Raw genomic sequence first — 13,199 nt, 5'->3', positions numbered from 1 at the left:
CTCAACATTTCCTGTTCTCCAGTCACCCAGAATAAAGGAGCAAGCTCCAGTGCTGCTCCATCAGCTCCCAGACCATTTGTGGGGGAGACTTTGAAGTGTTCTTTGAGCCTGGCGTGGCCATGTGGTGGGGGGAGCAGAAGGAGCCCCACCAGGAGCGTGCAGTACTGCATCTACCAGGCACCGAGCCTCTTGGTCCTTCTTCCAAGGCAGCTGTTAGAGCTGACCCTCTGCCCCTGAGGCAGGAGGTGCACTGGCTCTCGGATAGGGTTGCAGCCACCATGGGTTAGCTGGGAGGGCAGTCATCAGCCTAGGAGGGGTCAGGAGCAGTGCAGGGGCATGAGGTGGTCTTTTTTTTTGGCTATGAAATGGTTATCACACATCCCTTTCCTTGGAGGCTCAGGGGGTGGATGTGCCAGCTGAGATCTGGGGTCCGCAGTCAGGGTTTCAACCTGGTCCTTCCATCACAGCTGGGTGTTTTAATTGCCAGCCACCAAATGTCTGCAGCTGAACATGCTCCTCCCTCCCACCGACACCATTCCTGGCCCATACCCTGCCCAAATTACTCCAAATTTCCCCATTATTCACAGGCAGAGCCCCAGCACCCATCTCGTACCAGAGCTCCTTTCCCCTTCATGTTGAAAGCGCTGCCTGGCTTGTTCTCATCGCCTCCAGGCAACCTGATTTGCTCAGTGGCCTTTAAAAAAAATAATAAAAAGAAAATCAAAGCCCACTGAAACGACAAAAGCATCGGTGGTGGGTGCATCCCCCTCTCCAGCAATCCAAGGGATTTGGGAGAAAATAGGTCACGTGCTCCCCATCCCGTGCCACGTGGTTGCCATCCCAGGGCCAATGAGGTTTGGAGCCCTCTGCGCTGTACAGCAAAAGATCACTGGGATTTTTTTCCCCGTAGCATTTTTCATCCTTTCCAAACGTGAAAAGAGTGGCCATCTGTGCGGACCCGTCACGCGAAATCAGCGCTAAGGCGGCTCTTTGGAGAAGGTAAGAAGATTTAAGAGATTGTGTTGGTGGAAGTCCACCTGCCGCGTGCAACTTTTCCCAGAGATGAAAATTAGCGAAGAATCATGAAATGAGGCAGGTACGGAGCTCCGGTATGGCTTAAAAGAGCTTTGAACCCTTAAAAAGGCTCTTAAGTGAATCTCGTAAGCGAATCTCTTGAGTAGAGAAAATTAAACTCCGTGTTGGACGGAGGTGGGACCATGGGAGAAAGGTAGTTAATGACTTAAGTTAATGACTGCTCCTCCAGTCTCCTCTAAAATATTTGGTTTTGCAGAATTGTCGTTCTTTGTTGCAGAGTGCTCTTTATTTTCGTGAAATTCAATTTCACCTTCATCTTGCGGCTAATGCTAGAAGATGGTATCGCAGGGTAGGGTACCTGTCTCTGCGCTAACTGGAACCTCCAGCCATCCCTCGCCTCTGTGATTAGCAGTGCGTGCCTTGGGCAGCGCTGGCTATGGGTGTGCGCAGGGTGGGAAAAGCAGAAATCAAATTGGCTTAAAGAAATTGATGCTGGAGTAACATAGATGTTGACTGCGTCTTGGTTCGTCAATGTCATAGCACCTCCAAATCTATTTGATTAAATTTTTACGTTTTGGTTCTATTTCCATGTTTTGTTTTTTTTTCCTGAATTGAGGAAATGCACTGAAATTTGATTTGGGAATAGGAACGCCTTTTATCGTGAGGCTCACTCTTTTTCTTTAAATTTTTGTCTTCGGATAACCATTTTACTTCTGGTAGCTACGTTTTTGATACCATTGCATTTTTCCTGTTGCATTTTATTTGCTTAAAATATTTCTTTATAAGCATTAAAGTGAGCTATTAGTTTCAAAGGTTACGGAGGACTTAAATGCCGTTGAAATAAATCCCAAAATATCACATCCTTATTATAAAGGGAAAATGTTCTCAAGATGTATTTGTCTTGTAATTTGAGTTTTCTGGGATAATGTAGTTTTAATGTGAACCATATTAGAAAATCTCATTTTATTACTCGGAAGTCACGTCTGTCTTAAAAATAAACCAGAAACAGTGGATGAAGGGCATTGTGCTTAAGTTTCCATACAGTGATTGACCTTTGTTTTGACAGATGCAAAGGCAGATGCTAGCCTGCATTTTGATACAGAAACCCAACCCTGGAAAACTGCAGTTTTACATGATATTTGGGGTTTCATTTTTAAGTCCAAAATAATTCAGTAACATTTCTGGAGCTCTTAATCTCAGACTTTTTCCCCCTCTCTTACGGATTAATTTGTATAAACATTTTTATTATTCCCAGATATAAAGGCAAAATTTAAGGTCTTTCTTCCGGAGTAACAAATCTCAGAGATGTTCCCTTAATCCAGCTGAATTAAAGGACATTTCTTTCTGAAGAAAACAACACTTTGGGGGAAAAAACTTTGCTGATAAAGAACAAGGTTATTTTTTAAGTTGATTTAAGATTATTTTGTTGTCTGTATCTGCCCTTCAATATGTCTTAAAGAGCCCGCAGGATTTTGGTGAGGAGGACCAGAAAATGTGAACACTGCCGCAATCAGCAGTGCTTTTTGTGCGGATCAGCCCTAGCAGACCCTGTCCTCTGCTGCGTGCGGAGATTTGAGGTGGAAGCGGAGGGGTCCTGGGCGCCTGTACAGATAAACAGCACTGACACCTTGCAGGAAGCTCCACCGGGTGGTCACCACAACACTTCTCGTCCTGGTGGTCCTCATCTGTCCCACGGTGGAGATGCAGGACCACTAATGAGGCAATGAGATAATTTTTTCCTCCCTTTTGCTTTTTTGCCTCTCACCGAATGCACCCGTCCTAGTGCTTGTGATCATGCACACGCTCACTTCTGTCTTAATTTGTTATTCAGGCTTTGCTAAATGAGTAAACGGTAAGGAGCAGGGCACCAGCCCTGCCATGCCAAGGCCAGGGAGGGACATTTTGGGGATGGGGTGGTCGTGGCCCCCTCCCCAGCAGCCCTGCTCCCCAGCCCAGCCAATGCACCGGCTTCCTCAGTGTTTGGACCCGAGGTTACAGAGGACCTAGCACGGGGAGAAGGAGAGAGGAAAACACGGCTCTCCTTGATCGTAATCGAGGCTGAGGTTTAGCTGAAGTGAAAACAGATCGGGAGTGACAGTTTTGGAGCCTGCTGTCAGGGTCTGAGCACGGCGCAGCAGCGATCCACCCCCGGCTGCCCAGGGCCACCCTCCTCCCTCTCCTCCTCCTCCTCCTCCTCCTCACCGGCGAGCGCAGGATGGAGCTGTGCTGCCGGGCTGCATCCACCGCAGGCACGGGCACAATGTCCAGTTCCTTGCCCGGAGGCCAGAGCATCTCTGGCCACTGTGGAGGATGTGGGTTTGGGTTTGCTGAGAGCCAGCACCATGGAGGAATTCAATTCTGTCCATCAGCACCTGGACAGACAGACCCCTCCAGGGCAGCCCTCGCGCTGCGAGCCCTGTCCCTATTTCCAGGGATTAGGGAGGGAAATGGAGCTGGGATGAGATGAGGCAGTAGATTGCTGTGCTAGCAGGATGAAGAGATTTGTGGGCTGCCCCCAGATCAGTAGATTGAAAATGGAGAGAAATTATTGGGATGATGCTGCCTGTGGGATTAAAGCCAGCAGGCTGTGGCAGAGAGGAGTGAGGGGGGGCACGGCTCAGGGGTGCAGGATGCCTGCTGCTCTGCGTGCAGCTGGGAGCTGTGGGGAGATGCTGCATCATCTGTCTCAAAGGATGCACTGGAAGCAGATGCACCCCGTCCCCAATTTTCTGGGATTTTCAGCCCAGCACAGTGGGCTGAGATGGAGAGAGGGCGATGGGGACGGGAGGTCACCTTCTTGGTGGCTAGATCCAGAGAAATGCGTGATGGGCTTTACTGCTGCTCTGCAGCAGCGGTGCAGAGAAGGTTTTGTGCTGGGTGAGTCCCTTCATCCCTTCCAGCTTCGGACTCAGCTATCCCCTCGAGGCTATGTGCAGTCCCCAGCACAGCAGTGGGATGAATGTGCCTCTTGCTTTCTGCCGGTGGCTCCAGAGGTGGTCTCCTCTCAGCTGCCCCCATTTGCCTGGCTGCTGGAGGACAAGCTGTGTGTCCTCCGAGCTCTGCGCAGCACCACGTGGCCTCTCCTGCTTTGCAATCACCCATCATGGGCCTACGGCCATGAGTGTCCTCTTTTGAGTGTCCTTTGGCCTTCTCCTGAAAAAAAGGCATGTAGAAGATGGCACACAGGGGACTGCAATTTAATAACCTTGCCCTGCAGTCTTTGGGTGGTTGCGTTTCCAATGTTGGCTGCTCTGGCATCCTTTGCTGAGGAAGGGGCCCTCCTAGAGCATCGCTGTGGTGTCTGCACTGGGCAGCTCTCCTGCATGGAGAAGGAGTATGCTTGACTGAAGTGGTGTGTCCAAAAGCATTGCTGTGAATTCCTGCTTCCTAGCATCGCACTGAACATAACCATCAAAATATGCTGTTCTGGGCTGATTTCTGCTTGATGGAGCGTAGGCATGAGACAGCTCATTCTCCTTGATCGTGAACGTTGACCATATCATCTGTGGGGCAGTGGGGCCTGGTGCCAGGCCCCTGTGGGATGTGTGTGTTGGAGAGACCCTCCAGGATGGGTCAGGTGGATCAAATCACTCTTCACAGACCACTACATAGTCTGGTCATAGCATCTCCCAGCGTGAGGTGGCATCTCCTTGCTCCCTTTCCTTAGCTGGAGCCAAAAATAGGCTAAATAAGATGCATCCCTGCAGCATGACTCCCTTCCCAGTGGCTCCATCCAGGCACCAGTGCAGACAGTCACCTTCCTTATCACAGGAGATGTTATTTTCTCAGTACAAGGGTTCTTGAGCCCACCCAGCACCCAGAAGTCTCACAGGATGCTCTTGGTCACTGGGCAGTAATAAAGCCAGCTGGGTAGCGCGAAGAGCCCTGGCTCATCTCCCCACGGGCTGAAATCTCTGGTGTACTTAATAGTTTAACCTTCACCAGGAGTACTTTTTTTTTTTTTTCTTTTTCTTTCTTTTTTTCTGGCAAACCATTCCAAAAGCAACTACCAGGGAGAATTAGAAGTGACAGAACTAAAGCGTGTTGCTCCCACCCACCCACTCCCCCCAGGCTGACAGAGGGTACAAATGAAATGAATTCATCAAAGACCCATTATCATATCATCTCTCAGCTTGTTGAGGCAGTGGTTTCACAGGTTCAAGTCTATCATTTTGCACAGGGACCCACTACTGATGAGCCCTGAAACCACTGGGGCATTCTGTGCTGCACAGGGACCTCTGGTAGCCTGCTCCCACTGCACTGAATGCCCCTCACTGGTGTGTGTCTAGCCTCTGCTTGCAATGCAGGAGCAGCTCATGTGAGTGAATGGAGCTTCTTTATCTTATAGATGTAAGATAGATGTGATACCTGCGATATTTCCCCTAAAACTGGTAATTCACTTAAACCTGTAAGTTTTATGTCTTCTGCGGATGCATCCAGGCAAAAGGCAGGTGTTACAGTCCTTCTGGCCTGTTGCATGGGATGAAATTATTGTCATCTCCTCATTTCATGCATGATTTTCATCCTGGGGTGACTGGTAGGGAAAAGCTGATGCTTCCTTCGCTGTCCTTCACACCAAAGGTTACTGTAGTGGCATAGGCATTGCAGCCAAACCAGTACTTCTCTTTGGATCAGGCTTGCATCAGAGACCATGGGTATTAACTCCGACTAGCATGAGGGGGCCCAGTTCTGCTTTTATGTGTGACTTCACAGCCACGCACCACCCGTGCCAGGGTTACGCTTCTGTGGGAAGCTGCTGCTGGTGTGTGTTAACTGCTAAGGTCTGGTGGGGCAGGATGAAGCAGACGGTGTCCAGCAGATAGGAGTCCACCTGGATGTCCCTGCCCAGGTTTCCAGTGCCCCCTGGCAGGAGCTAGGGCTTGGTGCTGCTCTTAGTGGCAGAGACTCACCAGCTTTTCACCTGGGACAGGTCTCTGCTGGGGTATGTGGTGCTGCATTCCTCTTCCTCTTGGTTTACCAATCAGGTCAGAAATCACTCTGAAATGCACGAAATTTAGAGTAAGAATCATTACAAAGGAGAGGTGATGTGAGCATCCCTAGGGAGGGTTTGCACGTTGTACAGACCATCTCTTCTATTTCCTTCTCAAAAAATGGAGGAGGTGGTGTTCAAGAGTCAAGCTCTGCCCCAGGAGCAGGCTCAGCAACACCACCAAAAACATACAGTTTAATGTGGGTTCAGCAGGAGGGAACACACACAGGATAAACAGCCTTGGGGCTGGTCTGAGAGCAGAGAAGTGCCTTTGGTTGGGATGCAGCTGAGCCCACGGCGGGGCTGGGGCCATGGCCATCACCCAGGGGTGTCTGCACCAGATGGTTCTGGGCTTTGGCTAACACCAATGTCTAGAGGCAATATCTACCCCTGGAGGGTCACCCAGTGTGAACAGCCAGCCCTGCTCTCTAGAGGGTGAAGGATGTGGAAGTTGTGCTGGCTTGAAGGGAGGTAAGAAGTGGTTAGGAAATGGAGAGGAGCTCCCCAGAGTTATAGCTAGCAAAGAATTTGGCAGCAGGAGTTAGAAAGCAACCAGAGGCACTGAGGCTGCAGGAGAAGCTGTTTGCAGTGATGGTGCTGACACCAAATTGATGGGCAGAGGAGCCAGAAGAGGGCAGGGAGCAGTGGGTGCAGAGGAAGGAACATTTGCCTCACTGCAGTAGCAATTGAGGTAATTTAGAGGTGAGTAAGGCTGGAAGAACCCCGTGGTGCACATGTGCAGGGAGGGGAAGGCAGGTTGTAATTGCTCATCAGCAAACGAGTAACACCGTGAGCAGGCACACATCGCCTGGAGCAGAGCAGGGGAAGGAGAGCAGGTGACCAAGAATGAAGTGTCCAGAAATGCCTGCTGTGAGGGCAAGAGCAGGGAGATTCATCTCCTGTAATGCTCGGTAAGACCAAGGGCAGGTGAGAAGCTGGGAAACTATGGCTGATGTACCAAGCCACAGTGGCAGCATCTTTTTTTTTTTTTTTTTCTTCTTTTTTTGGTTAAAATTTTCTAACATAATTTCACTGGAGCTGGTGAGTGGAAGAAACATTAATCAAAATGACTCCTGTTTGTGGAAACTGGCAGCAGCTGTGAATGCAGCTGTATTGCAAACCAATGCCAGTAGCTGATGCATTTCCCTTTGGAGCCTGGGTTCAACTGAGTACTAGACTTTGGTTTTCTCCCACATCAATTTTTATCCTTGCTCCTTCCATCCCCAGTCTGATCCGGCCAGACTGTATTGTCGTCATAATCCCAAGTTCGCTGCATCGCGCTGCCCCCAGCTGCTAAAACGCAATGCTGAAAATCACCGGATTAGGTCTTAATGGGAGGATCAAGCTGCAGGGAGATGAGTGGGGAGAAAGCTCCTGCTTAAGCAAGTGGACGAAGTGGACAAGCAGATCTCAGGAAAGCAAGCTAGAAAGCATAAAACGTCAGAAAAACAGTGTCTTTCCTGGGCTCCCTTCTGCCTGCCTTTCTCTACATGTAGGGCTTGGCTTTCAGTTCCCAGGTGTCAGAAAATGCTGCTCTGAGTTTTAGGAAACAGGTATTGAGAGGTCAGAGGTTTTTAATCATTTCCTCCCTCGTGCTGGAAAATGTATTCAAGTTATGGACTTTCTGGCCAAGATGTTAATTCCCAACACGAAACTTGGCCAGTGCTGGGTCTTTAATGCTTGGCGTCCTGCTGGTGGGACTCCTGAAGCACCAAGAGACCATGAAACACGCTGAGTGTTCTTCAGGTTGGCATTGCCTTTGAGCAACCACCAAGATGCTCTAGAGAAGGACCTCCATGTGGTCCCTGGGCAGGTGGCATCTCCTCCACGTGCAGACCAGTGCCATGGCCACCCCGTGCTTTGCCTGCATGCATCTGCAAAGGCTCTTGGTCAACGGGGCTCCAAGGCTTTGGAGTTTGGGTGGCAGCCAGGACTGAACAAACCCGTCAGGAAGGGGTGGTTTTCTGCAAGCCATGCAATGGGTGACGGGGATGATAGAGATTTTTTGAGTTTTACTTGGCAGTGCCTGTGAACTTTCCATCCAGACCTTTCATGGAGGGGGTGGGTTGTGCCTGTGGGATGTTTCTGCACCGAATTGTCCTCTCTGTTTGTTTTCAGACAGCTTGAGCAAAACATTGCTGTCCCTCAGAATAAATACCTAGATAAAGCTGGGAAATTTGATCTCCGTAACACTGATGAGAATATTCCATGATGGAATCTGGAAAAGAAACTCTACCTTATGCATCTGACTTCTGGCAGGACCTGGTCCCAGAGGCACAAAAGTGACTTCAGTGCAGATTACCCGAGCATATTTTCTGTTTGTTCTGTAGTTTTCTCATCTAGCTTGGAAGATGGGTTTGAGAACAGACTTGAAAAAAAGGTGTCTGCTTAGGGCAAGGGTAGTTTTACTTCTTCATAGATCCCTGGAAAAAAAAAAAAAAAAAAAAAAGACTGCGTCAGGGGGTTTGCAGGTGTTTTCTTTCCCCTGCTCCCTCTTTGCAGTGGTACAAAGAGGATTACTGCTGGGGAGCACAGGCCATAGCCAGAGCAGGGACCCCTTGACCTGAAAGGCTGGGAGGAGAGCCCCCCACCACAGCCCTGGCCCTGGGCTCTGCAGGCAGCAGCAGTGCTGGTGGCAGGTCTCCACGGTGGGCCCCGTTTGTGAGAGCCAAATCCACCCCCTCTGACAGGCCGGCTGCTGCTCCTGCACCCCGGGAACAGGGGGCTGCCAGGGGGAGCTGCCCCAGCACCAGCAGCAGGGGCCAGTTCCCACTTGAAAGCAGGCTGGAGAATAAATAAAGCCCAGCCCAGGGCTCAGCCACCCCCCCCATTCTGCTTCACGTGCTGTGTCTCTCCTGCAAGGAGGGCTGGGACGTGAAGCAACCATGAAAAAGGTCGTGGTCTTTAATTAATTAAATTAAATAATTACATTAATACACAGCGTTCAGACTTTTCATAATAATTAGATTTTGCGCCTTCTTGAAGAACATCTCTATATTTGCGAGGTGTATCATCAAGCATGAAGGCAAGAGCACTAAATTAGCCAATTGATCTGACCTCCAAAAAAACTAGCACAGAGAAAAGTGAGATTGTGTCACGGGGGTGGGCAGCAGGCCTCCTGCTGCTCTAGGCTTCCATTTTCCTCCTTTTCTTGCTTGGTCACTGGTGCATGAGCTGTTTTTCAGCCAATGAGAATTCCTGATAGGTTAAGAAAAATGCCTGGAATTTAGTAGATTTATTTTCAAAACCAAAGGAGGGGCGAAGGACAAGGTTGTTCTGAGCGTCGATGATGCCTTCTCCAAGCCCTCTTCCAAAACGCAAATGGATTTAAAAACCCTTATTTCATTCTGCAGTGGGGTCATCCTTTAGAAAAATGTTCAGGGACAGATCAGCGTTGGGTGTGTCTTCCATTTTGGGGCCAAACTCTGCTCTTTGGTCTCATGGTGCCATGTCCTTGACCCCCTCAGGACTGCACCTACTGTGCGCAGGGCTAGGGCTGGGGCTGGGGCTGAGCTCTTTGTCTGCTTCATCCGTCAGACTGCACGTAGTGGTGTCCTCAGGGCTTTCGGGTGGAAGGACAAAGAAGCAATTTTGAAGAAATTCTGCCATGAACTAGGCAGAGCTTGCTGGCCCTGTGAAGAGGAAGGGTCCTAGGAGATGAGTCTCTTTGGGCTGAGAATACCCTGAAATGCTCAAAATGGCGTTAGGGGGAGATTTTTTTCTCAGCACTTTGTCCATGAAGAATGAACAACGTTGCGGGGGCAAGAAGGGGGGACACGCGTACACAATAAATGCCTCTGCTTTATTGTTCCCATCATTTCTACTGCGTTTATGAACTCACATATAAAAGACTTACCTTTCACTAGTATGATTAAGAAAAGGCCAATGTAGCTTTCCTGCTCGCTGGAGCATGAAGCGTGTTTAATTTAATAATGCTGATAAATCTTAAAGCCAGGAGCATTTGGCTAACACATGACCCACTTTTTCAATCAATTGGAAACATTTACATAACAGCCAGCTTCGGGGTCCCTCATGTGAGCAAAGGATGGGGAGCAAGGGGTGGCAGACGCAGCAGCAGTAAGTGGCTACGCTGCAGGGTGTTTGGTGAAGGCAAAGGGACACGTAAGGGACACACTTTTTTTGGCCAAATAAGTCCCTGCATGAGCAAAGGAAAATGCCAGATGCTTGTGACAGGGATGAAAAATCTCCCATCTGACATGTACGAAGGGATTAAATAACATGGAGGAGAATTGCTATGAATCTCGCAGCGTTGCACGTAGGAGGATGCTGGCACTTTCCTCTGACACAGGACCAGTCTCCCCATGCAGTAGGCTGAGGAGACATTTCATGTGCCTGGTCCTTGCGCAGAGGTGCCACTGAGGAGCTGTCAGGAAAGGAGAGGGAGGATTTGTTGCCATGCTGCGATTTATTGTCCCCTGCCTCCAAAATTCCAGTGGCATTTTTCCCTCTAGAGGGCAGAGGAGGAAAAGGAAAGAACACGAAGGGAAAGGAACGTGCCAGTGCCTGGGAAACTGGCAGAGGTTTCGTTAGATACATGAAAGGCATGTGTGGCTGGAAATGACACGTATTCCTCAGACACAGTGCCACCCCACAGACCTGGATGTTAAAAGAGAATTTTGGTAATGAGGACACCATCGTGGTCCTTCCTTCTCCATGCTCTTGGGATCTGATGGGCGTTTCCCAGTTACTGAAGAGCTGGCTTTTACAAAACCCACTGGTGCAGATCTGAGCATCCAGTCATGCTTGGAACAGTGAATTTTGTTTTGCTGGGTTGGTGTCCTGGGTCTTTTAAAGTCCCAACTCTGCAGTCGGTCTTTGGCCAGGCTGCTCCATCGTGGGCCGGGCTGCAGGAGCTCCCTGCTCCTGCATCCACAGGCTCAGCTGGGCGCAGCTTCATTTTAGGCATCTGGCAATGCCACTTCAGGCACTTGGGTCTTTGATCCTGCCATGGCTTTTGTGTGAAGGTGGTGGCGAAGCCGTGAGGAAGGACAGGCCTGTCCAAGCCATACCCATCCTTCCCCCTCTGCCCCCAGGTGATACGGCTGTGCTGCTGCCTCCTCCCGCGCCGGGGCTCCCCTCCCGCTAACGCCGTCTCCTGTCCCCGGTAGGAAATGGAGTCAAAGGTCTCTGAAGGCGGCCTGAACGTCACCCTCACCATCCGGCTGCTGATGCATGGCAAGGTAACAGCTCCCGGGAGGGGTGCCATCCTGCCTTCCTCTCCTGCCCGGGTTATCTCCACGTCTTGCAGCGTCATTTATGCTGTGTTTGTTGTTTTTCTTTTGTAGGAAGTCGGAAGCATCATTGGAAAGGTAAGGACACATTTTAAACATGTATTCAGACACTCTGAATTACCTGCAGGATTCACTGCCTCTGACGGGGTATATGCCAGTTGCCTCATCCTCTACTGTCCCTTAAACATTGGGTCAGCGTGAAATGCATTTGTATGACAGCAACAGCGAGATACCCACAGAGAGGCCAAAGTCCCCAAAAAAAAGCAGCTTGTCTAGTACAACTCCTGGCTGCTTCACTCTGGTGACGAATAGGTCATGTAAATGTAAATGTAAATGAAATCGATTCATTAAGGAAGGTTAAGAAATTTGATTCAGTTTAATTTTTTTTCTTCTGAGGCTTCAAGGCACAATTTATCCTGTGCAGAAAGCTTCATGAGGTGCTCTGCACCGTGGTGCTTGACATGGTGGTTTGTAAAGTCCTGGCTATGTGGGATGGCTTTTTGGCCAGTTCCTGACCTTTTCCTTGCAGTTTTCCTCCTAAAAGGAAACTAAGAAAGGAAGGTGGAAGTTGCAGTTGTGCTATTTTGTCTGATTCGTGCCTTACAGACATGAGAGCAGGGCTACGAAGGGGTGGATGTGCCTGGAGCATCAGCTCTTCAGCTCACCCATCACATGGGGATGGAGGGCCCAGCACCACAGAGCTGCCCAAATATTTGTGCTGCTGTGTATTTGAGAGATGCATGTTTGGAAAGGTTGCTTTGAAGGTGAAAGTCATGAATTGCCATGATGACCGACCTGTGTCTCTGCTTCTTGTTTCAGAAAGGAGAGACCGTGAAGAAGATGCGTGAGGAGGTGAGCAGCACGGACCATAAAATAATTTGTAATGGAGGGATGAGGAGTGGGGAGGGCCAGCAGCATGCAAATCCATGGCCAGAGCTGTCCCGAAGGCTCATTGCCCTGTGAGAGACGTGTGGCTGTGACTCCACATTCAGCTTTCCTGCAAAGACACCCAAGCTGGCTGCCCCCTGAGCTCTTTTGTCCAGCTCTCTGAGTTCCTACAGTTGTGTGCTGAGCCTTCCCAGGGCAGGCAGGGTACAACCCAAAGAAAGAGCTGTGCCTCCAGCACATCCCCCCCAATTTTCCTGGCTGTGGCTGCTCCAGGGCTGCCCTTCTTTTTTCCAGAGCGGGGCAAGAATCAACATCTCGGAGGGAAACTGCCCTGAGCGAATTGTGACCATCACCGGCCCCACCGATGCCATCTTCAAGGCTTTCGCCATGATCGCCTACAAATTCGAGGAGGTGAGAAATGTGAGCCCCTTGCCCCGGGAGGGCAGAGAACAAGGTCCTGCATCCAGCCGTGGTGACCCACCGGGCAAGCAGAGCTCAGGCGTGCCCAGTGCTGGGGCCAGCGGTGCAGCTGGGTACCTCCAACCCATGCTGGACTTGCTCAGCTGGTGCACAGCCTGGTCCCAAAGCCTTTCGGCTGGTCCAGGCAGCTCTAAATGGGCAAGGACTGGGATCAGCCTGGGTCTGGGGGACGTGACCCCTCTTTACTGGCTCAGAGCGTTTGGGTTGGGCTGGATGGCAGGCATCTGGTTGGGGAACGAGGTCTGATGCGTTGTGCTCTTCCTTCCCAAGGACATAACCAACTCAATGAGCAACAGCACTGCTACCAGTAAACCTCCAGTGACGCTGCGGCTGGTCGTGCCAGCTAGTCAGTGCGGCTCGCTGATTGGCAAAGGAGGCTCCAAGATCAAGGAAATCAGGGAGGTAAATCAGACCTGCCTTAGTCCCTGCATGTAGCCGCAGCTCCTCGGCGCCCATCTGCAGCCAAGGGGGAATGGGAGCAGCCTTGGAAAAAGGGATCCTCATGCTGGCATCGTGTGCCGGGCACTTCCCAGGATGGTCCAGCTGGCACAGGA

General features: G+C 50.3%; 1 protein-coding gene across 44 annotated transcripts in view; it reads left to right on the top strand.

Annotated features, from left to right (window-relative positions):
* PCBP3 (poly(rC) binding protein 3) overlaps positions 1 to 13,199 on the top strand; it is a 45,054-nt gene that overhangs the window by 10,954 nt on the left and 20,901 nt on the right. For 38 of the 44 annotated variants that reach the window (XM_068686101.1, XM_068686136.1, XM_068686125.1 and 35 more), the window contains 5 exons: positions 11,155 to 11,226; positions 11,332 to 11,355; positions 12,097 to 12,129; positions 12,460 to 12,576; positions 12,916 to 13,047. In XM_068686101.1, the coding sequence (XP_068542202.1) occupies positions 11,155 to 11,226; positions 11,332 to 11,355; positions 12,097 to 12,129; positions 12,460 to 12,576; positions 12,916 to 13,047 (378 nt within the window). Of the gene's footprint in view, positions 1 to 910; positions 1,000 to 11,079; positions 11,227 to 11,331; positions 11,356 to 12,096; positions 12,130 to 12,459; positions 12,577 to 12,915; positions 13,048 to 13,199 lie in introns of all 44 variants that reach the window. The other 6 variants (XM_068686116.1, XM_068686114.1, XM_068686112.1 and 3 more) reach the window with 3 other exon arrangements.

Source organism: Anas acuta, chromosome 6 (assembly GCF_963932015.1).
Source record: "Anas acuta chromosome 6, bAnaAcu1.1, whole genome shotgun sequence".
Taxonomy (NCBI): domain Eukaryota; kingdom Metazoa; phylum Chordata; class Aves; order Anseriformes; family Anatidae; genus Anas; species Anas acuta.
Note: the sequence above shows the minus strand (reverse complement) of the source record. Positions and strands in the feature narration are given on the sequence as shown.